The sequence below is a fragment of the Macrobrachium nipponense genome, chromosome 6 (genome assembly GCF_015104395.2).
Source record: "Macrobrachium nipponense isolate FS-2020 chromosome 6, ASM1510439v2, whole genome shotgun sequence".
Lineage (NCBI taxonomy): Eukaryota > Metazoa > Arthropoda > Malacostraca > Decapoda > Palaemonidae > Macrobrachium > Macrobrachium nipponense.
In genome coordinates, this window is record NC_061108.1 from 64,811,550 (window position 1) to 64,836,841 (window position 25,292).

Sequence of the window (25,292 nt, forward strand, 5' to 3'; positions counted from 1 at the left end):
ATTCACACTCTTCGTCAATGCCCCAATTAACTGGTCACAGCCAGTTTTCAAAGGCTCCTTGAACAAGCCTTCACGAACTCACATACCCACAGAACGAACATTGACCTGCTTAAGTAAGCATCTTAGTGACACACCATCCCAGAAATGATTTATCAGCTTTCTTAAGGTTGTCGCTTGGACCTGCTGTCCATGGGAAGTTAAAAATGATCAGTCTGCACCTCACATTATAATGGTACATTAAACATATTGTTAATTATAGCCCTCTTTCATCTAGCATGTATATATATATATATATATATATATATATATATATATATATATTATATATATATATATATATATATATATATATATATATATATATATATATATATATATATATATATATATATATATATATTTTATATATATATATATATATATAGATATATATATATATATATATATATATATATATTTTCTATGGAGACAAAAAGTCATGTTATGTCTTCTTCCAAAATCTTTCACACATTCTCTGTTGTGCAAACACATAATTATGTTGCTCTTTTCCAGGGACCGCATCATGGTGACACTGACCAGCTTAATGGTCAACGCTTCGTTTTTCTCAGCGAGTAGTTTTGAAGTGCCAAACTCAGCTTCGCCAAAGGCAGTGGACTACTTCTTTTTTTACTACATCGCTCGCCTGTTTATCATCTTTATTCTGCATTCTGCCCAAGGTTTCATCCTGAGGATGAACGAACGAGTGGCAGACACGAAGGACAATGGAATCCAAATATCCCTCAACCTTAGAGAAAGGAGTCGAGGGAGGGAAACTCACCGACGTATTTCACGTCCTTTGAAACGGCAATCGGTGAGGTAGGCTTGGAGGAAAGTTACATCACAGGACAAGAAGAATGACGATGATGCAGTTAATGCTACGTATATATGTAAAATTATTGATTATATTGGAATATCCCTAGGATTATTAGATGTCATTTCTTTGTGTCTCTTTGCCGCTGCGATTTATTTTATGCGCTGCAGCTTGCCTGGCGGTTCTTAATTCTTATTTTAAAAAAATATAGCAACAGATACTTCTTATCAAAAATAGCTTCAATGACGATCTGTTGAAATCAGTCAGGGTAAACTCCCCCTTTAGCTTGACAAATCGCAGAATTTTTTTCAAAACAATAAGCTCAATGTAATTCTAATCTCTGACACAAGCACATTTTGATAAAACAGAACAATGAAGATACCTATAAGTTTCTACAATCTATCTTTGAAGACTTGTCAGCGTTAATGATCTGAGTCTTGACTTTCTTCTTCCTGATGTTTATGTGATAGGGCTGTTGCCTTGTATAATAAGGCGCCCTATGAGGTAATGTTAGACTTGCGATAATCTTACGCTAAGTCGGTTGGTTATGCACTTCCATACTCATTGGAGTGTCTTGGGTGTTTGCTGATAACTTACGAAGTCAGTATCTTCTCTGTTTAGGATGACGGAGATGTTTCAACTCATGATGATATCTTCTTTCTGATGTGAGGTTTCTAGTAGAAAACACGAAGTATAAAAAATAGTTCTATTCTTCTGAGATTACATGATGAATATCAGATAGGATTGTACAGGTCTAATGACGATGGCTTGATCGCTTCTGCCAATGATGATAGCTAATTCAACTCTGACTACCATCTCAGTTACAAATCATAAAGGAAGCAGACAGTAGCTCGAACATACGAACATACACACAGATGACATAGTTACAAATCACGTAGGCCGTTTGAATTATAGGTCGCGGTAGTTGTCTCAAGCAGGAAGCTTGGACAAATGTTTTCAAAACAAATGATTGACTACAGGTGACGGCATGTCATCTTAGCCTACTCTATTGTATACATCATCTTAGCATACTTTATCGTCTTTGGTCTGATCACATTCCTGCAAGCAATCTGGTTGACCTCTTTAGTTTTAGTTTTTATTATGTAATACTTACATAAAAGCTTGGTCAGCTACAAAACCAACCACTGAATATTACTCAAGCTTGACTTGCATTTGACTTATAGATATAGAAAATACTATAAGTAAAAAAAAAATTCATGTGTACACAAAATACAGATTCAAGGAATAAGATATAAGACATAATATGCATATGATGATATTCGTAAATAATAGTGATCACATGATATATACTGATACAGTTTTTCACCTCATCTCTTTAAAATACATATGCTACAGAAAATACTAATGTACTCTGATAATTGCATAGAATAAAGATTAACATGATAAAAATCATATTTTAACTGATAAAAATTCATATATGAAGTGATAAAAATGATTAATTTTTATGCTGATTCATTCGTTGATTTTTATGCTAGCTGTTATATAACTGATTCATTAATCCATATACTAACTCATATATAACTGGTTCATTAATCCATATACTAACTCATATATAACTGCAGTTATTGGTAAGATAAAAGGTAACAGATTGATTATAGGCTACCTGATTTATTTATACATATGTATATGGATTCATATAATTATGATCAATATATGTGCACTTAATACAACTGATTCACATAAACAACTAATCTAAGTGATTAATCTAGGTGCACTTTAAATAGATTCCTAGTGCGTACACGCACAGATATATTTCGATTCTGTTATTTATGATAATATTATATTTAGATAAGGTCTTTTATATATAGGATACATGACCGAGGTGATACCCACTGCACATTGTAGCGTTTCGAACAACTTTTCGTCCATTACACAGTTCCAGACAACCACCTATAGCCAAATGAAATGGCCAATTCCAAATGGTTAAAACAAGGGGAATTGCCTGGGCAGGGTCCGATGTTCTATCTTGCGCTCATACTTGTACTCTGCATCCTATGCCTTATGAATACGTTCGCGATGAATAAAATCATCCCCAGCATGAGTCCTGCGCCAGCAACGTAGAGTTGAATATCCTCTTGGTCGTAATTGTCGGAAGTATGTCCCTTTTGTAGTCGATTGCGAGATTAACGACGGGATACGGGTGTCGGTCCAAGAAGTCTACGAAATAAGCTTGTTCACTTGTAATGGTGCTTATTCCCTTTCACCTTGTAGGCGGTTGATACTTCACTGCTGTTGTCCGCCACGACGAATGGGTTTTGAATCTGTAGACGATCTGTTCGGGCATGCGATGTGAAACTCTCGTACTGCAGGATACTGTAACCAGGTTCCATTAATCAGCCTGTAAGTGAAAATTATACTTGTCACAAGGGCAAAGTAAATTCAGACAACATCCAAATACGGGAGGGAGAAAGCCATTAAGAACCAGACTTAACCCACATGAATTCGCTGATATTTTATGGAATTCAAAAGAGTCAGCTGTACAAATTTTTTTTTTATCCATGGCATTATAACAATGAGTGAACCTAGCCAGGTCTATGATGACTGTAAAAACATCCATAATTATAAAAAAAATAAACAGATATCAATAAGAATCCCAAAGAAAATTCGATATTACTGGTAGTAAGTTACTAGACAAAGAAGTGTGAAACGGAGCTATTTGTAAGATTGCCAGGCAACATAAGAGTCAAAGAGAATATTAATCATGATTCTGTAATTCTCTACACTTACTGAAATTAAGGTGTGATAAAATCCAATCCTATGTGCCCCTAACAAAAGTTTCATGTTCATTTTTCTTGCGCGCATCCTCTGAGGTTAATTTTTAGGCAGGAGATGCTATGAAAGAACCCACTATTTAACTAATTTCTTTATAAACTTTGGGTTTTTCAAGAAAATGTGACATTTTCCCATGAATGTGATTTACTTGCATTGTAATAGGCTAATGTTGCAAGTAAATTTTTCATATCCATGACCTAATACTTCTAAATGTCCGTTTACCAAGGTCATAGGCTGATTTATTGACTCTAATTGTCTATGAGGTTCAGAAAAAATTAATTCATTTTGATGTTATAGAAATTCTATTTGCTTATTTTGTTCATTAATTTTAAAACGATTGCAATTCCTTAACTAAAGTTAGACACTTGTACCTAACGTCTGCCTTGCCCATGAGAAGTTCGGGCTAAGCATTCCTCTCTCCAGCCAACCTGCTTTGCAAGCGGTTTATTGAGGTTAAAAGGAACAATGTTGAATCGGCAAACATGCCAGGCATCTTCAGGACTGATGACGTCGTCACCTGGCAGGAGATTGCTCTCAGCCAGCTTATAAGTTACGTTACTTGCTGTAATAAATACGACTTTAGTATAAATTGGGTATTTTTTGTTTTAATACTCCACCCACACGAGAAGAATGTCTGAAAAAAAACAGTACCAAAATTGAACAATATATTAGTTTCATGTTGGAAATCTGCATGATTGTAAAATAAATGTAATTATGTTAAATTAGATATTCCTTATTCAAACTAATGAAAAGGGTTTCCATACAAATTCTATATATATTATTTGCCCTGTAAGATTCACATAGGATTATTCGCATAGATATACATTTTCACTTCTAGACTTCCTGTCTTTAAAATCTCTTTTATTTTATTTTATTTATTTATATTTTTTTTTCATTGACTATGAATATAAATCACTGGGACAGACAATATGCTAGTAGGTTTTGATATGTGTTTGAACCTTTTAGCTTATTTGTCGTTACTAAAGCGTTAAGTAAGAGTTCAAATCTTTACGCATATATATTTGGATATTTTATTAACCTATGGTTACGTTTTGCTTATTGATTTTATCGTGATTCCTTTTTTATTATAATTTGTAACCCTTCCAACTTCTTACGAAGTGTAGTCTATCGACTCCACTTGTATCCATATTTACTTTATTTTATTTTATTTATTTATATATATATTTTATATATATTTGATAAATTAATGGTTGGCTTGAATATGTGGAAAAGTGTTCTAGCAGCGTACCGTATAAGGCTACTTGCGGTATCATTTCTATAGATACAAGATATGAATGATAAAGGTATTTAAAACCGCGAGAACCGCTATAATCCAGTTCGGATCCAATATCACGAGTTGTAACTCGTAAGACATTTATCCGTTCTACCAAACCGATTGACTCTGGGTGATAAAATATGGTACTGGTTTTATTAATTGAAAGGAATTCACACAACAAGTTAAGGATATTATTATTGATTTACACCACCCGAGTCAGAGATTATCATGTGTTGAATTCCATGTTCACTGATTTAGCACTCATAAATATTCCTAGCGCACTCAATTGCGGTGTTTGTTTTTTAGTGCTATTAATCATATATAACGTGTCAAGGGAACTATTAACGCTAAGAAGTGTTTATTTCCTCTGTCAGACTCGTAACTCTGTTGATAATTCTACGTGTATTCTTTCAAGGATTGATTTGGCAGGTGTCTTAGTGTGTCCCTTGTTTTCATGACACGTGTTACAATTAGTTATGTGCTTTTTATATCTGTAAGCATTGTAGGCCAGTAAAATAGTGATTTGGCTTTCTGTGACATAATAGAGAACCCTGGATGACGGAATGCAACCAGTTTAGGACGATTGGTATGAAAGAGATTATTACTACTACCTGGTCGTTGGTCACCTGCTGTGTTCTTTGGGTTTTCTTCGTCACCGACCTACATATAATATTACATTTGATTACATAATTGTGATACACATACTTTAAATATACTTTTTCTTTAGGGTTTCCGTTCGAAGTGTTTATTGTTTTGCTTAGCTGCTGACCTTGTTTCTATTCGAAGTTTTTATTGTTTTGCTTAGCTGCCGGCCCTTGTTTTGTTCAGTTTGTAACAGTTCGGCGCTCCAACCAAGATATTCAATGCTCGCAGTATGGTGCGGGATTGCGGGATAATGCTTCAGCTGTGATATTTGCTTTCCCAGGTAGATATTGTATCTTGGCTCCAAAGACCTGAATGATCATATGTCATCGAGTTCCTTTGGGACTGTGATTAAAGCCTTTGAAAAACTTGGTATGGGACTTATGGTCAGTAAGGACTTTATCAGGATAGCCGTAGATTATGAACTTAAAATGTACTAGTGACTTAACGATACCTAGCCCTTCCTTGCCTATTACTGCATGTTTACTTTCAGAGGGCTTTAGTTTACGTGAATAGAAAGCTATAGGGAAGAACTGTTTATCATATTGCTGAAGTAGTACCCCTCTTACCCCTTGGTCTGAGGCGTCTGTTGCAATGAAAAAAAAAATCCTTATTTAAATCAGGGATTTTTAAGTTAGGTGAGCTGCATTAATCCAATTTTAAGATATCGAATGCCTGTTGATGCTTTTCAGACCATAATAAATCTACGCCCTTCTTCGTAAGATCTGTTAAAGGAGCAGTCATGATTGAAGAGTTACATATTTACATACGATTGTAATACCCACTACAGCGCAAAAGTGCTGTATCCCCTTTACGTTAATAGGTACCAGAGAGTTATGAATAGCAGACACCTTACCATGGACTACTTTAAGACCTTGACCAGACACATAAATCCTAGATAAACATGTTCGGTTTTTAAAAACTCACATTTAGATATTTTACTCTGAGATTATTTGTCTTTGTCTCTGTAGCACTAGCTCTAGTTTATATGAATGTACTTCTAAGGTATTTGAAAAGATTACAAGACCAATCAATAGGCATGTTGGGTATCCCCTAAAAGTCTCCAAACACTATATTGTAATTGGGGCGCAACGTAAGCCGAAAGGCATACGTAAAAATTGATAATGTCCCCTGAGTGTGCTGACGGCGGTGTATGAGGTACAATCACTTAGGTAATGGTATCTGGTGAAAGCCTTCAAGTAGGTCCAAACTGGTGAAAAAAATATATTCTGAACTAACAAAGATAAGATATCCTCGGTACATGGCACTGAAAAACGATCGGGAATCGTTTCCTTGTTTAAGCAACAGAAATCTACGCAGATACGCCAGTCCGACTTTTGGCCTGACGTTTGAGGGAAAAATTATATGGGCTATTTGATTTCCCAATGACTCCTGCATATACTAACATTTTTTCAACTCGTCATTATCTCTATTTTGAAATTTCATTGGGTGTCTATACGAAGGTACGTATCTAGCTTTTATGTTTGGTCCTTAGACCGTATTTGTTTCAATTTGACATCCGTTTTTCCCCAGGATCATCGCTATGTTGAGAAAATCCTGGTATTCAGAGTAAAAAGATAAAAAAAAATCTGCTGAATCACCTCTGCCTTGAATGTCTTTAAGCGATATACTTTAGGATAGAGTTATAAGAGAGATTCATCTACGGAATGGTTGGCGTGATTAAAAATAGCAACAATAAAAAATGTGATATTATATGTATAGCGTTTTGTGGATTAATAGATTAACTGTTGCTGGAGTCAACCGTGTATAGGGCTTTGTTCGCAGAAATGTTTTTATATTTCAGAGTGTCGGGAAGATTAAAATTTCAGATCCCGCAAAGTTCTTTTTACATGCACTAAGACCTTCGAGGGTGCAGTGAGTTTCGAGATTATGCGTGCAAACTGCGACTGCTGTGTGGAGAATTCTGTTGCGGGTCGTTTGAACAATATCACGATTATGAGACAAAAATGATTGGTTCTCTATCTAAGTTATTATTTGATTAACTGTCTCTTTTTGTTCAAAACGATTTTTAAATATGTTAGAAAGTTTTATAGAATTTCCTGTGATAAACACACCAATTTGACAGTAAGTAAGATAATGTTTTGTATACACGAAGATGGATATCTCACAATTACGCTAGATACAGATCAAATTTTTATAATATAGAGGTGTCTGTAAGCGCTCGTTTTCTGTATTAAATTACGAGAATCTGCTCTGATTACTTGATTTACGGTCGTGTGTATCATAGGAAAATTCCTTTTAATTCAAAAAAAGGTATTGCATGAGGAATGAGACTGCAATGTGACTCAGTTTTTAGACGAGCCGGAAAGATGTCCAAAATTAATGATTATATGAACTAAAATCGTAACTATAAAATGAAACATTAAGGAAGGATCATGAGAACCTTTGCTCCGACGAAGGGAAATACGAATTTGGGATAAACAGCCAAGCCTTTCAGACTGGCAGTCACTGATGAACAGTCCGCCAGCTTCTGTATAACCAATGAGTGTGCATAGTACTGCATCTTTAGACTGGCCGGAAAGATGGTCGAAACTGTTTATTTCGAATGAGAAAAGGTCGTAACAATAAAATGAAAACGCCAGTCAATAAATACGGAATCTACCCAGTCTTTAGACTCGCCGGAAAGATGGTCAAAACTGTTTATTTACATGAAGCAAAAGTCCTAAGAATCGAATGGAAGAGGAAGTAGAATTATAAGGACGTCTCAAAGACATGAGCCAAAGGTCATTTTGAAATGAATGAATGTGGATAAATAGAAGAGGTGCAAGCTCGACTCATGCCAGTGCTCCTAGTTGGGGGGAGGACTGGCGTTGAGCAATGCAGATGGTGTCTTTAGAAAGAAATGAACAGCAATCGAAATAGACCGGAAGACCTTCGGACTGGCGGTCATTGATTGAGTCAGGAAATCTGTAAAAGCATTAGTAAATGAGCAGCATATTTGTTGACTTGTTTGAAGGAAAAGTGGCAATGTTAAGAAACCCTAAGGCCTTCAGACTGGCGGTCTACTGATTGAGTGAGCAGCTCTTATAAGCAAAGAGTGTGCAAAGTTACTGAATCTTAGACGAACCGGAAAGATGGCCGAAAGTGATTATTTGAATGAAGGAAAAGTCGTAACAATAAAATGAAACCTTGAGAAGGATCATTAGAAGTTTTTTTATGAATGAATTCATCAGCTTTGTATGAATAATGAATGTGCATTCTACTGAATCCTCTTAGACGAGCCGGAAAGATAGCCGAAAATGTTTATTTAGAAATTTCTATCATGGAAATGTCAGATACGTGAGCCAGTGCTCAATGAAAATGAATGTGGGTAAATAATAAGAGAGCTAACTAAAATTGAATGAGCTGCACTCGCGCCAATACTCCTATGGGGCGGGGAGGTATGGCACTGAGGGTTGGAGACGATGTCCTTGAAGTAATGTTAATAATAAACAGGAAGGCATTCAGACTGGCGGTCTTTTGATTGATTGAGGGAGAGCACATGTCATTGTACTGAATCCTTAGATGAGCCGGAAATATAGCTGAAACTGTTTATATAGACATTTCTATCATGGACATGTCAGATACGTAAGCCAATGCTCAATGAAAATGAATGTGGGTAATAATAATAATAATGGAGGTAAGTAAAATTGAGTATGCAGCACACGTGTTAATGCTCCTATGTGGCGGGGAGGTATGGCTTTGAGGGTTGGAGATGATGTCCTTGAAGTAATGTCAATAATAAAGAGGAAGGCATTCAGACTGGCGGTCTTTGATTGATTGATTGAGTGAGAGCACATGAATAAAGCAAAGATGATGTATAAAGGAAAAGTCGTAACATTAAAATGAAACCTTAAGAAGGATCTTTAAAAGTGTTTGTGAGAGAATGAAGGTACGTCTCAATGACACGAGTCAATGCTCATTGGAAAATGAGTAAGCTCCACTCGTGGATGCTCCCAGGAGGGGGGAGTGATTCAGTCTGAGAGTCAGAGAGAACGTTTTTGAAGCAGTAAGGTGAAGCAATGTTGTTAACAAAGACTGCAGCCTTCGGATGCGGGTAAGTCACTGATTGAGTCCGCAGCGCTGTATAACAGAAGAGTGCGCATTGTACTGAATCGTTAGACTTCCCGGAAAGATGGTGGAAAGTGTTTGTTGAAATGAAAAAGCTAATGTGGCAACAAAAGAGCAAAACCTTTGTGTGACGAAGTGAAAGGCAAAGGACGTATCAAGGATGTCAGCCAATGCTCAGTAATGAGTAAGCTGGACTCATGGCAGAGCTCCTAGGTGGGGGAGTGATGTCGCTGAGCGTCTGAGATAACGTTAAATGCTAAGTGGTGGGGAGTGAAATTGAAGTGTTTGGGAGAGAATGAAAGTACGTCTCAATGACACGAGCCACTGCTCATTGAAAAATGAGTAAGCTCCACTCATGGATGCTCCTAAGAGGGGGGAATGATTCAGTCTGAGGGTCAGAGAGAACGTTTTCGAAGCAGATAGGTGAAGCAATGTTGTTAACAAAGACTGCAGCCTTCGGACTGGGGTAAGTCACTGATTGAGTCCGCAGCTCTGTATAACAAAAGAGTGTGCATTGTACTGAATCGTTAGACTCCCCAGAAAGATGGTGGAAAGTGTTTGTTGAAATGAAAACGCGAATGTGGAAACAACAGAGCAAAACCTTTGTGTGACAAAGTGAAAGGTGAAGGGCGTATCAAAGACGTCAGCCAATGCTCGGTAATGAGTAAGCTGGACTCGTGGCAGAGCTCCTAGGTGGGGGAGTTGTGCCGCTGAGCATCTGAGATAACGTCAAATATATGTGTGTGTGTTTGTATTTATATATATATATATATATATATAATATATATATATATATATATATATATATATATATATATACACACAAGCAATCTATAATAATCTTTAGTCCCTCCTTTAATACACAGGCTCTTTCTCCCCAAGGCAGCCGTCTCCTCTGTTCTGCCTAAAACCTGCCGTTATCAACGGACATAGTTCGCACACGTACACACGAATTCACACTCTTCGTCAATGCCCCAATTAACTGGTCACAGCCAGTTTTCAAAGGCACCTTGAACAAGCCTTCACGAACTCACATACCCACAGAACGAACATTGACCTGCTTAAGTAAGCATCTTAGTGACACACCATCCCAGAAATGATTTATCAGCTTTCTTAAGGTTGTCGCTTGGACTCTGCCTCCATGGGAAGTTAAAAATGATCAGTCTGCACCTCACATTATAATGGTACATTAAACATATTATTAATTATAGCCCTCTTTCATCTAGCATATATATATATATATATATATATATTTTATGTAGATATATATTAGATATATAAATTATATATATATATGATATATATATATAATATATATATATATATATATATATTTCTATGGAGACAAAAAGTCATGTTATGTCTTCTTCCAAAATCTTTCACACATTCTCTGTTGTGCAAACACATAATTATGTTGCTCTTTTCCAGGGACCGCATCATGGTGACACTGACCAGCTTAATCGTCATCGCTTCGTTTTTCTCAGCGAGTAGTTTTGAAGTGCCAAACTCAGCTTCGCCAAAGGCAGTGGACTACTTCTTTTTTTACTACATCGCTCGCCTGTTTATCATCTTTATTCTGCATTCTGCCCAAGGTTTCATCCTGAGGATGAACGAACGAGTGGCAGACACGAAGGACAATGGAATCCAAATACCCCTCAACCTAAGAGAAAGGAGTCGAGGGAGGGAAACTCACCGACGTATTTCACGTCCTTTGAAACGGCAATCGGCGAGGGAGGCTTGGAGGAAAGTTACATCACAGGACAAGAAGAATGACGATGATGCAGTTAATGTTACATATATATGTAAAGTTATTGATTATACTGGAATATCCCTAGGATTATTAGATGTAATTTCTTTGTCTTTTTGCTGCTGCGATTTATTTTATGCGCTGCAGATTGCCTGGCGGTTCTTAATTCTTATCTAAAAAAAATATAGCAACAGATACTGCTTATTAAAAATAGCTTCAATGACGATCTGTTGTAATCAATCAGGGTAAACGCTCCCTTTATCTTGACAAAGAGAGTTCACCTAAATCGCAGAATTTTTTTCAGAACAATAAGCTCAATGTAATTCTAATCTCTGACACAAGCACATTTTGATAAAACAGAACAATGAAGATACCTATAAGTTTCTACAATCTATCTTTGAAGACTTGTCAGCGTTAATGATCTTCTTCTTCCTGATGTTTATGTACCTGTAACCTAAAAATTCTCCGCTAGCATCATTACTAAAGAATTATTTTGGTAAAAAATTTATAAACAGTAACACCACAACATGGAGAGAGACATTTTAAAGGAATGACTGCACTAAAGCGATATTGGCAAACAATATCGAGTTTCTTCCCAAGTCAATCAGATAGTTAGTGATCATAAGTTAAAGGTTAATCATCAGATGACGCAGAAATGAAAAACAAATTTCGTTACCAGCATTTATATGCCGACAAAATGCATTTAACGTTGCATGGAATTGTGGCCTTGTGTGAGGGTGAGTGAAGCGTTCGATGAGCATTCTTCCCATATATATATATCATTTCTTCATATATATATATATATATATATATATATATATATATGTATACTATATATATATATATACATATATATTATATATAGATTATATACTATTATATATATATATATCATATTTATATATTAGATATTATATATATATATATATATATATATATATATTATATATAATATATTATTATATATAATATATATTACCATATATTATTAGTTTTATTATATTTATAATATATATATATATATATTAATATATTATCTTATATATTATATATTATATTATATATTTATCTATATATTATAATTATTAATATATTATAGATATATATATATATATATATATATAGGGTCTATATATATATATATTATTATTAATATATATATTATAGGGAAAATGCTCATCCGAACGCTTCATTAGAACATAATGTTCCAGAATACTCCATTTATTTCTTGGCAAAAATATCATATATTGCATCTTGTCAGTGTTGTCCATTGCTCTTCAACCTATTAACCCATAAAAGGTAATGGGGCATATCATCAGAGAGATGTTACAGATGGAGTAAAAATTGAGCTTTATGGTGCAGAACTTTGGAGTGTGATATGTCTCTTATTGAATAATAGTAAACTCTTACACACACATATTATATATATAAATAATATATAATCATATATATATATATATTATATATATATATATAGCATATATATATATATATTTATATCTATATAATATAATAATATGATATATATAGATTTATCTATAATTATATATATATATATATATAATACTATTATATAGATATCTCTCTATAGATCTATATATATAGATATATATAGATTATATAGATATATCTCATATATATGTCATATATATATCATTCTCTGTATTTCTCTACATATCTATATATATATATTATATATCTATTATATATATATTCGAATAGATATCTATATATATCATATATCTTATATATCATATATATAGATATTCTATATATGGCTCATCATATATCCTATAATATTATTAATTATTTATATACTCTATTATCGATATCTAGATCTATATATTATTATATAATCATAATCTCATCTACTCAATTATCTATAATTTATAGCTCGTAATGTATATCTATATATATATTATATATATATATACAATACTCTTTATAATCATATAGATATAATAGCTATATCTATCTATTATCTATATATATATCTATATCTATATATATATCTCATTATATAGAATATATCGATACATTTATCTATCTATATTATATCTATAATATATCTATAATCATATATATATCTAGATATATATATATATATCTATATTATATATATTATATATATATTATATATGTATATATTATATATATATATTCTTAAAATATAATATATATAGTATATATATAAATATATATATATAGATATCTAATATATATATATATATATATAGATATATATATTATATATATATATATATGATATATATACTACGATATATATACATATATCTATATATATATACATATATATATATATATATATATATATATATATATATATATATATATATATATATCTATATTTATATTATATATTCTATATATATAGATATATATAGATATATATATTATATATATCTATATAATATATATATATATATAGATATCTATATATATCTATATTTCTATATATATATATATAATATATATATATATAATATAAATATATATATAATATGTGTGTGTAAGAGTTACTATTATTCAATAAGAGACATATCACACTCCAAAGTTCTGCACCATAAAGCTCAATTTTACTCCATCTGTAACATCTCTCTGATGATATGCCCCATTACCTTTTATGGGTTAATAGGTTGAAGAGCAATGGACAACACTGACAAGATGCAATATATGATATTTTTGCCAAGAAATAAATGGAGTATTCTGGAACATTATGTCTATGAAATTTTGGGGAAATTGGTATGATTTTTCCTGAATAAATTCCTTGGGGAAATGTCAAGTGTTTTGCCACAATAAACGTATAACAGTTATATGCTTTTTTTATTGTGATCATTAATGTAAGTATATTTTTAAAGTCTGGGTCTTCTTCGTAAAAATAATGCACCATTGCACCTACTATATATTGAATAATGGAAGGCTAAGAGAAAAAGGTCTGCTCACTTCCCCCAAATCGTCCATGTGGGCGGATCCTTGTCTACCTCCTTATTACGTCATCGGATGAATTGCCGTAATGAGCAGCTACCTCTGAGCTACGTTGATAATATTTTCAATTATCACTACTTAGTTGAGATGGCAGGGGTTAAAGATTGGATGTGAAGGAATGCAGCTATTAAAAAACAAATAGAAGTATGGCGTAATGCAGTGAAAAAGGGCAGTGGTGGTGGGAAGATGGTGGGACATATGAAAAAGGAAATGGTGGGTGTGTGGAGGAAGATGGCGGGTGTGTGGGTACCTTATTAACATGTTGGGAAAATGATACAGCTTGTTTAATCGTGTGATTAACCCTTTACATGATACAACTTGTTTAATCACGAGGTTGAGATAACAGTTCGAAAGTGGGTATTAGCGTGTTTCATATCTTCAGGTGGGAGTCTTGGAGGGTGGCATGATACAACTTGTTTAATCAGTGACTGTGATAAAGGGGAGCGTCTTTAATGACTCATAGTGTCAGGGGGCGGGGAAGCTCAATTGCGGGATTTGGTGGCTCATTAACTCTTGAACCATTGGAATATTAAGACTCACACTCTTGCCATGGCTTCGTCAACCTCCTCGTGCAAGTTAGTTTTCGGGAACTTGTCCGAAAATATGTTCAGGAAGAAAAATACTTGTTTAGAAGTGGCCACTACTTTTGTTACATGCAGGAATTATGGTGTGGTTGAAGACATTGTTCGAAGTTATCCAAACGCCGAGATTGCAGGGTTTCAATATTCTCAAGCTGGTGCAACATACGCCTGTCTTCGCGATCGTGGTGTTGAAGGATCTGCCATTGAGAAAAGGCCTGAAAATATTACCTCTTGTGAATGTGACGATGAAGTAGATCTCCCCAATATGGCATCAGTGCCCTGTTGAAGATAATGAATACGCCCAAAAGAGTGTAGCATATTCCAAAGATGAGGACCATGCTGACTGTTTGAGCAGGGATACCAATCAGATGAGGTTCAACCACTTTTTTTCTTCAGTGAAGGAATTGAAGGAAGAATGATTTAAATCATCGTATGACTATGTCAAATATGTTATCTACCCCGCCGGTATTGGACAAAGTGGACAAGTTAATATGACATGGTTGAATTAATATTTACCTGTGTTATCTACATTCAGTGATTAAATGAAAAGAATTGGTAAAATTAGTTGTGTGGTCATCATGAAAAAGAATTTATCCCTACTAGAGGAAAGATGTGTGGAAGATTTATATATGAAGAACTTGTTATCAAGATTTAAAAGCTTAGATGTATTAGATGAATTATCTTTCACACACGATTGGGAAACTGGAGAGGATGTGTGTGCTATATACTAGCAATGTGTCTCGATGATGTATTATTTTCGTAAAACGAATGCATATCATTTCCGTATATTCTTTTGTACACCTTTTCCAGTGTATTCTTGTATGACTTTGTATGGAATATTAATTCATGTTTACTATTCCTCATGTATTTCTGTATAACTTTTGTTACAGTGAATTCAGGGGACATGTTGGAACCTGTGATTTCAAGTTTTAAGATGTTATCGGGGGCTAGTGGAAGAAATTCTGGGTGAGGGTTGAAACCTTGGGATTTTACGTCATAGAGTTTTGTGACGTCATCAGCGTCGGGTTTGAAATCTGGGATCGTCACCCTTAGACTTTTGTGACGTCATCGCAAGTTTTTGAGGGAAATCTGGGTCAGGGTTGAAACCTGGGATTTTATGTCTGTAGGCTTTTGTGATGTCATCAGTTTTTGAGGAAATCCAGTGTGATGGTTGAAATAAGGGTTTTTACCTCCGTAGAATATGAGAAACTTTGGAGTCAGGGTTGAAATTAGGATTTTTTACCTCCTTACAGTATGAGGAACTTTGGGTCAGAGTTGAAATCAGGGTTTTTTTACCTCCGTAGAGTATAAGGAACTTTGGGGTCATGGTTGAAATCAGGGTTTTTACCTCCATAGAGTATGAGGAAATTTGGGGTCAGGATTTAAATCAGGGTTTTTATCTCTGTAGTTTTGCACGGTGCCGACAAGACAGTGGCAAACCTATGAAATTTCACATCTATTTGTTATATTCAAACCTTTATGGTCAATTTTCACACCTAATTAACACCTCATTAAAAGGTGTGAAGTCTCACACCTTTACCTAGGTGCTAATCCCCAGGTAGAAAAATCGTTACAAGTCCTTAGGAGATGCCTGGGGTCACGCTAAGCTGACATTGGTTCTGCTAACTGTCTTAATCCACTTCATCATAGCCTTAAGAAAGATATTGTCTATATGGTCAGAGTCCTAGGCTCCATTGGAATGGTTGATCCTGTTATCTTGTTGTTTTATCAGTGAAGTTCTACCATCTGACATTTGTATAGGCAGCTGCTCTTGTATAAATTTGGGATGCGTTCCTTTTCATGGTATGGTTTGTGTTACTTATATGGTGGAAAATTACAAAACTATGTTGTCCATATCTAAATGATCATTTTATGTTCAATTAATTTTTCTGAGAGAAATTGTCCTGTGAAACCACAGTATGACTTATTACAATCCCTACAGGGATCTCATAAACCCTTAAGTCTTTTGAAACTAGTTTCTACTGAATGTTGATGAAAGATTTCCCCAGTGAATTTGGATAAGTGAATATGAAAGGATTGGAGGCGCCAAAGGTTTGTGTGATATCTCGTAAATTATCCACGTGAGGGATTAGGATTTTGTTTGTGTATTTTTCCTTCTATTTGTTTTCTATTTGCTTGTAAAAATACTCTTTGCTTTATGTAAGTTAATTTCTAATTGTTTCAAGTTCTTTGTTAAGAAGCAAATTTTCAGGGCTCTAAGAAATAAGTTATTTGCTATGCTGAGTTCTACTGAAATGTCAAGATAGCTGTAAAAATGTATGTATGAAAGTGACAATGTTGTGTGTGTGTGTGTGTGTCAATACTAGAACACACTAAAGTTTTTGCTGATGTCAGTAACGTTTCCAATAACACTGACTTTGTAAACCTTCATAGAGGATGGCGGAATTTTGTATCATGGCTCTATTTAGGGAGACAAAGACGAGCCAATAACTCTGCCAGCTGCTGAGAATCCAAAACTGCTGAAAGGGTCGCAATATTGCTGTGTAACAAATAATGAAGGCAAATAAAAATGTATCGTTTTAAGAATTTATTTTCAAGGTAACTTAAAGCAATTTGAAAACTTAATGTACAGAAGCTCTTTGATGTAATTATCAATGAAAATGTTACCTGTACAGTGGGGCTCAAATCTCATGCGACATGACTTCATAGGATTTCGTTCAAAATTCACTAACTGGCAACCTAGCATGCTCCATATTTATCTAATATTTCAATGCGGAAACGCGATTATTTCATAAAATAAGGCTGCAATATGGTTCATAACAATGAAATCTATCATATATATCAAAATTGTAAGAAAATATTACGTTTAGGCAAATTTAGGAAAAAACGGTAACGAAACATTTCGAAAAGTTTCGTTCACTAACGCCGATGCGTTCGACAAATGATTTTTTTCAACAAACGAATTTTTAAATGTTGAAATAAAAGAAAAAAGGAATAAGTGTTCATAATATTGCAATATATTCTGAGCTGTAACCATTATAGTCCCATTCGATTATTTTACGCTTCGACATTGAAAAACTAAGCAAAAAAATTCAAATAAATGAAAGTATTTATTTATAGTATACTCAAACGCATCCATGATATCAACGGGTAGGTGTGGCCAGTGCGTAACACAACCATTTGAGTGGGAGTGGCGGGAACATGAATCACCTAGGTCCTAGACCTAGACAACCGCGAGCAGAGACTTCAAGATCGGATAGGAATGCAATCATTGAATTACATGGAGCAAACATTTCCAAAAATGAAATTGCCCGTCGTCTTAGTATACACAGAGCGACAGTGTTTAGATGACTGAAAAAGGCACAGTGTAGGGCAAGGACTGTCTAATCAACGAAGAGCTGGTCGTCCCCGTTGCACCACGGAGGAGAAAGACGAAGAAATATTTGGTTTTGTTCGGTCACACCCCATTACTACATCAACCAGGCAGTGCTACGAGCAACAGATTTACACATATCAAGGCATACGATATACCGTCGGTTGCGAGAAAGAAAGAGGCTTGAGTGCAGAATCCCAGCGCGAAAACCATTTCTAACACCAGCTCACAGGGAACACCGACTTGGCTTTGCTCTACAGCATCTTCCCAGTGATAAGCAGTTTTGGGAAAACATCATTTTTTGTGATGAAAAAACCTTCTGCAATGACCAACAAGGGAGGCTTTATTGCTGGCGTTCACCAAATACAAGGTAATGCTGATGATTATGTGAGTGTTTCCTTTTTTTTCTTTTATAGCTAACATAGTTATGAGATGTAGGACTATCAGCATAGACTAGTAATTGTTAAATATATCTTTAATCCTGCTGTTGTTACTTTCAAGAATGAAAATAGTCTACCACGGGTAGTGTCTTTTGTCAAAAATAATATTATAGTAGTATTACCATTATGAATTTAGAAATCGTCCATCGTAGGCCTAATTTTATATCAATTTTTTAAGCATGTAGGCCTATTTTGGACATACATATATATATATATATATATATATATATATATATATATATATATATATATATATATATACATATACTATATATGATATATATATATATATATATATATATATATATATACTGTGTGTGCGTGTGTGTGTGTGTGTGTGTGTGTAGAGAGAGAGATTAAAAAAAATCCCCCTTTTCAGGTATGCAGATAACCATATTCAACAACATCGTCGAAGCGGCAGAATTTCAGTAGGACTTTGGGGTTGGATGGCGTCTTGCGGACCAGGAGCACTGGTGCCTATTCATGAAAGACTGGATAGCTATCAGTATGTAGAAATACTGGAGGAAGTGCTGATACCCCCTGTGAGAACTCTGCTCCCCGAACTTATGCCCATCTGCATTGCCATGGACAACTCGCCTGTTCATAACAGTAAATTAGTTAAAGATTGGTTGAAAAGTCATCCAGAAATCGTTCGTATTGAATGGCCCGCCAAATCTCCCGACTTAAATCCAATAGAGAATTTATGGGGTATCATGACTAAGGGAAGGGAAGGTGGTATTCCAAATACAAAACACGCTTTAATTTCCCACTGTTTGTCAGTGTGGGAATCCTTCAGAGGAACTGACGTATGTAAAAATTTAGTAGATTCAATGCCCAACAGGATTAATAGAGTAATCGATCATTTAGGCTCTCATACAAAATATTAATTTCTTATTTCTTTAGGTATTATAGTTTCCTTATTATGGTGTAAAAATATATGTATTTCAGTTAAATATGATGTGTTACTGTTAAAGCTCTCAAGTATTTTATTTATCTATTTATCCAAATAGGTCTACATGAATGTAATTTTTTCTTTTTTACTTGTGTTAGGACAATGAAATGCTCTTAAGAACATTTACTTTATATATGTTACAGGAATGTTTGTGTTTTCATAAAAAATAGAATTAATTGTGTTATATTTCTTTACTTTACCACTTAAAAAATTTTTTTTTACTACCATATAACAGATTTTCACCCATGCAAGTTATACCTTTGTTAACGCCAAGACATTGTTCCTAGGCCTAGATGTGTTATTTTCTCTACATGCTAAAAATACATTACAATAACACTCACATTCTAATCATTTCTGGCCAGAGAGCATATGAAATAATCCGCATATTCTCGCACTTTAAGTTATCCAATGAACCAACTACACACCAAAATTAAGCGGCACGACATTTATGAAAATAAGTCTTCGTTAGTCACATGTTTTTTTTTTTTTTTTTTTTTTTTTGCATAGGCCCAGACGACGTTAATAGTAATGAACTATTTAATTGGATATCTATCTTCTCGAGATAATTTAGCAAAGAACGGATAATCTCTAAAAATAAACCTTTAGTAAATTAGATTGCATCTCAGTAGTCTTGGATATTTTTGTTAGACCTATAAATCAGTAACGCAGCATACACACCGTTTGAAAATAGCGTAAAACTTCGAAATCCAAATGAAACTGTTTGTAACGTATAATTCTAATTTTAAAAGTTTGTTATAACTGTTGAGGTATTAGACCTACGGTCATATGCTGTAGAGGTAGTTGGAATGAACACTTCGAGTAGCAAGTTGTGCATGCTGGCATTGGAAACCCCACCAATCTTGTGTCGCCGTGCCAGGAGCTAACCAGTGAAAAAGTATAAGTATTCAGTTCATTTGATATAAACTACGAATGATACCAGTGCAGTACATGAAAGAGAGCATATCTATATATTCTTCAGGAAAATAGTATTTGTTGTGAACTCGCAAACTTGTCGACGTATGACATTCGAAATAAAACAAAAAGCGCTACTTGGCAACTGTTACGTTGAGTCTGAGAATCTGGACGATACAAAAAGAATCATGTCGCACGAGATTTGAGCCCCACTGTACATTATGGACTTATTCACTTAACTGTTATAGAGCTTATTACTTGGAGCATAAGGCATATTAAAATAAAAGATAAAGGTGTCCCTGTTAATGCCTTCCAAATAGATGTTGTAGGGCAGCTCGATTAGATTAGACTTAGTTATCATAAAGCACTTACTATTTAATATGGATTATTGCTCTGAGTGCTCAAATCATTAGTTATATTAGATTGCTACTCTGATTGCTAACTGCTCAATCAACTATTTTGAAAGCATCTGCATAAATAGGTTTTAGCAATGCCTAATGAGAAAAAACATAATTTCTTTTTATCATAGCAATGTGTATGGATGACTGTGTATAGCCTATTTTCTGTTAAATAAGAGTGTTTACAATTTGCTGGAGTTTTATTAAAATTCCTTTAAATGGAACAGGAAATGGATTAAATCACCTTTTTGGTTAATTAATAAACAGAAAGAACTTATAAAACTTTGTATGTAAAAAGAATTCCATTCTCATTGACAATGTATTCATGGACGAATTCAACGTCTTCCTGGAAAAAGATGTTATTTTCATTTAGAGGTGAAAGTTAATCTTTTGAAGCTGACAAATAACTGAGTAGAGAAGCGATCATAGTCTATGATACATTTCGCTGAAGTAACAGATGTTATTGTACAGAGCTGCATTTATGAATAGATTATGGTCACTTTCTAATGATCTCAGAAACTTTTCTTATCTACTCTGGACATTGTGAGCTTTGTCTTTTTATTTACAATTTTGTTCAGTTGATTTAAACTGAGGCTTTTCATAAGATGAAGACTTTTTTTGACAGTCTAGACAGTGGGTTCAAGTCCTGAGTTCTAATTGAAATAATAAAGGCAATAGTTAGAAGGCAGATAACGCCTGTATTATGGGAAGCCCTGTCTCGTCCATTGTGGGAAGCAGCAAATGGATGTAATCTGCAAATGTGCTGAGACTGCTTTCTCCTCGTTTTTTCTCTGTATATGTTTTATTTCTCTCTTTTCGCCTGCATCCACGTGCTATTCTAGTGTACCATGTGAATTTTTGCTCATTGTGAATAACAATAATACAGAAATGGAGTCACTGGCTCATGCCGTAGCCTAGCACAAAATGTCGAGGTGAGGTTTTGCTTAAAGTGGTCCTGTTTTCAATCCTAATTGATTTCAAGTTATCGTAGAGAATGAACACGTCCTTAAACATAAACATGAAAATAATGCTGATAAAGTTAGTGATACTGATGATCGTGGTTTTGGTGTTGAGATTACCTTAATCCACTTTCCTTGCCTTTCCATCTCATCCATGTAAGGAATCAACCTGTCCTTGTATTCCTCGCAGCGTAGGAAGCTCTTCCTCATTGAGATGATGACCAATCCTCCTTTATGAAGATATAAGTAGAACAAAAATGAATTTGTATGTCTAGAATCCTTGTCTATAGCCAGAGTTCTCCCACCCTTCAAAAAAAATTACTAAAGTTTATGTTTGAACACAGTTCACTCACTGAAAATCTGGACAGTTAGGCTTGGAAACTCAAACGTAGCTGATATAAATTCCTATATGTTTCCTAGGTAAAGAAGAAGTGTACATACTCCGAGTTCTTATAGTCTTTTGACTGTAAATTTGTTGTTGTATTATTTATTGTACTTGATAGGTAACAGGAAGCCTAAGAGGCAACCTGTACACACCAGAAAACTATGGCACGGGTCAAGTAGCCTGCCGTGAATGACTTACCAGGTTTTGTTATTCTGATCATATCATTAATTCCACTGACAGGTATGTGGCCCTCTGCAAAACCACCCGCCATGACTAGGACGTCATACGTATCTGTTGATAAGGGATTTCAAACTTAAAATCCTGCAAAGAATGAATAGACTTCCAAAGTGCATAGGAGAGTGAGAAATCACAAGAATCTTGTAACGCAAAATCAGTCGTGAATAAATATAATCAATGACTATGGAAGGATTTGTTACTTTTTAAAGTAAAATCAAGGTTGCATCCTGCCTCCATAGGAGTCCACCACTTTTTTTACTATGTGTGCTGTTTCTAGAAGCACATTCCTCTGCGTATGTCCTGGAGCTAGTTCGGCATCTAGTTTTTCCAGATTCCTTCTCAGGGATCTTAGGATCGTGCCTAGTGTCCTTACGATTATGGGTACAATTTCCACTGACATATCCCATATCCTTCTTATTTCTATTTTCAGGTCTTGATATTTATCAATTTTTCCTCTCTCTTTCTCGTCTACTCTGGTGTCCCATGGTATTGCGATATCACTGAGTGATACTTCCTTCTTGATTTTGTCAATCAATGTCACGTCTGGTCTATTGGCACATATCACCCTATCTATTCTGATACCATAATCCCAGAGGATTTTTGCCTGATCATTTCTATCACTCCCTTAGGTTGGTGCTCGTACCACTTATTACTGCAAGGTAGTAGTTTTTTTTTTTTTTTTGCCCAGGTTCCAGTGGAGGGTTTTTGTTACCGAATCATGTCCCTTTTTGTACTGGTTCTGTGCAAGTGCCAGACATTCGCTTGCTATGTGGTTTATGGTCTCGTTTTCATATTGCACTTCCTGCATATGGGTGAGATGTTATTTCCATCTATCGTTCTATGAACATATCTGGTTCTTAGTGCCTGATCTTGAGCTGCTGTTAGCATTCCTTCTGTTTCTTTCTTGAGTTCTCCCCGCTGTAGCCATTGCTATGTTTCATTGTTGGCAAGTTCTTTAGTCTGTCTCATGTACTGCCCGTATATTGGCTTGTGCCATTCCTCAGTTCTGTTGGTCATTCTCTGTCTGTATATTTCTGGGCCTTTGTTACTTTTATCAGTCCTTCTTCCCATGCATTCCTGAGCCACTCGTTCTCACTGGTTTTCAGATATTGCCCTTGTGCTCTGCTCTGAATGTTGATACAGTCCTCTATGCTGAGTAGTCCCCTCCCTCCATTCTGTCGTGTTACATAAACAGCTTGATGTCGTCCATGAACATCAGACGGTTAATTCTGTTGCCTCCTTTCTTGAGTTAGTATCCAGCATTTACTACAAAGAGTAGTGGAGACAGTGAGTCGCCCTGGAAGTTCCCTCTCCTGATATTAACCTCTGCTAGTCTTATTCCAGAGCTTGTAAGTATTGTACTCCACTTATGCATGGTATTTTTTAGGAAGCTGATGGTGTTTTCCTCTGCCCCATATATTTTCAGGCATTCTATTACACATGTGTATGGTATCATGTCGAAGGCTTTCTTGTAGTCAATCCATGCCATGCTTAGGTTGGTTTCCTTTCTCTTACTTTCTTCAGTACCATTTTGTCTATCAGGAGCTGGTCTTTTGTGCCCCTACACTTCCTTCTGCAGCCATTCTGTTGGTGGGAGATGGTGTTTGTATCCTCTAGGTAGTTGTATAGCCTTTCACTGATGATACCTGTTAGTAACTTCCACATTATTGGTAGGCAGGTGATAGGTCTGTAGTTACTTGCTATATTTCTTTTGCTCTTTTCTTTTTGTAGTAAGGATGTTTCCATTTGGTGGTCTATGATACTATGCTGGAGTTGTTCTGCTATTCATGGGTGTAAGGCCTTGAAGTTTTTGAACCAGTATCCATGGACTTCATCCGGACCTGGGGCTTTCTAGTTAGGCATTTTCTTTAATTGGTGTCTGATTGTGTCCGTCGTAATCTTGGTGAATCTTTGCTTTATTCTCCCCATTTCTTCTGCCTTGACTTCCAGCGGTCATGTTGCACGTTTGTTGTGTGATATTGGTTTGCTCCATATGTTTTCCCAGTCTCTTACTTAATTCGTTTGTTTTGTATGGTGCTTTTACGTTGCATGGAACCAGTGGTTATTCAGCAATGGGACCAACGGCTTTAGGTGACTTCCGAACCACGTCGAGAGTGAACTTCTATCACCAGAAATACACATCTCTCACTCCTCAATGGAATGGCCGAGAATCGAACCCGCGACCACCGAGGTGGGACGCTAATACCATACCAACCATGCTGCTGAGGCGCTGTTTACTTAATTCGTCTTCACGAATTTCCTAGTGGTTGTCTTCCCATCTCAGTTGGCTGTATAGTCTTTTATGGTTGGTTCTGAATAGTTTGCTCCGTTGGTATCCTTAATTCCTGTTCATGTACCGTTGGATCTTACGTGCTTTGGATTTAAGCCTCTGTTTTATATCTTCTATTGCGTTGCTTAGTCTCTTCTCCTGTACTTTGCATTTCTCGTTCAGTTCCTCCCTTTTCTTGCTCCTTCGCCTCTTTTCTACCATCTATTTCAGTTTACTCAAGTCAGATCTCATCACCATAATTTGTTTTTCCAAGGCAGTTGCTGTTTTGGTTTCTGATGGGATGGTTGTGATGGTGCTAATAGTCTTTCTCCTGCCAAGTTATTTATTTCTGTGCTACTGGTGGTGTGTATTAGCCTCATTATTTCACTAACTTCACTTTTTCTCTCCCTTTATTTCTTTGTGTTGTAGGCTTTCATGGA

The 25,292-nt window shown here is 35.2% G+C and overlaps 1 protein-coding gene across 1 annotated transcript; it reads right to left on the minus strand.

Annotated features, from left to right (window-relative positions):
• Positions 1 to 19,058: 19,058 nt before the first annotated feature.
• Positions 19,059 to 25,286, minus strand: LOC135216866 (uncharacterized). Its single transcript, XM_064252379.1, has 4 exons — positions 22,545 to 25,286; positions 22,082 to 22,191; positions 20,473 to 20,572; positions 19,059 to 19,337 (listed from the first exon to the last, which is right to left on the minus strand). The coding sequence occupies exons 1-4, from the start codon at positions 22,615 to 22,617 to the stop codon at positions 19,243 to 19,245; spliced, it is 378 nt and encodes a 125-aa protein (XP_064108449.1). The 5' UTR covers positions 22,618 to 25,286; the 3' UTR covers positions 19,059 to 19,242.
• Between the last annotated feature and the right edge of the window lie 6 nt (positions 25,287 to 25,292).

Bases quoted from the DNA above. Each gene is read 5' to 3' on its own strand.
- LOC135216866 (XM_064252379.1), bottom strand. From the start codon at position 22,617: ATGGCGGGTGGTTTTGCAGAGGGCCACATACCTGTCAGTGGAATTAAT. The intron at 22,192-22,544 runs GTAAGTCATTCA...ATCTTCATAAAG, and splicing joins GATCAGAATAACAAAACCTG to GAGGATTGGTCATCATCTCA. The intron at 20,573-22,081 runs GTAATCTCAACA...TTCACTGGTTAG, and splicing joins GGCAAGGAAAGTGGATTAAG to CTCCTGGCACGGCGACACAA.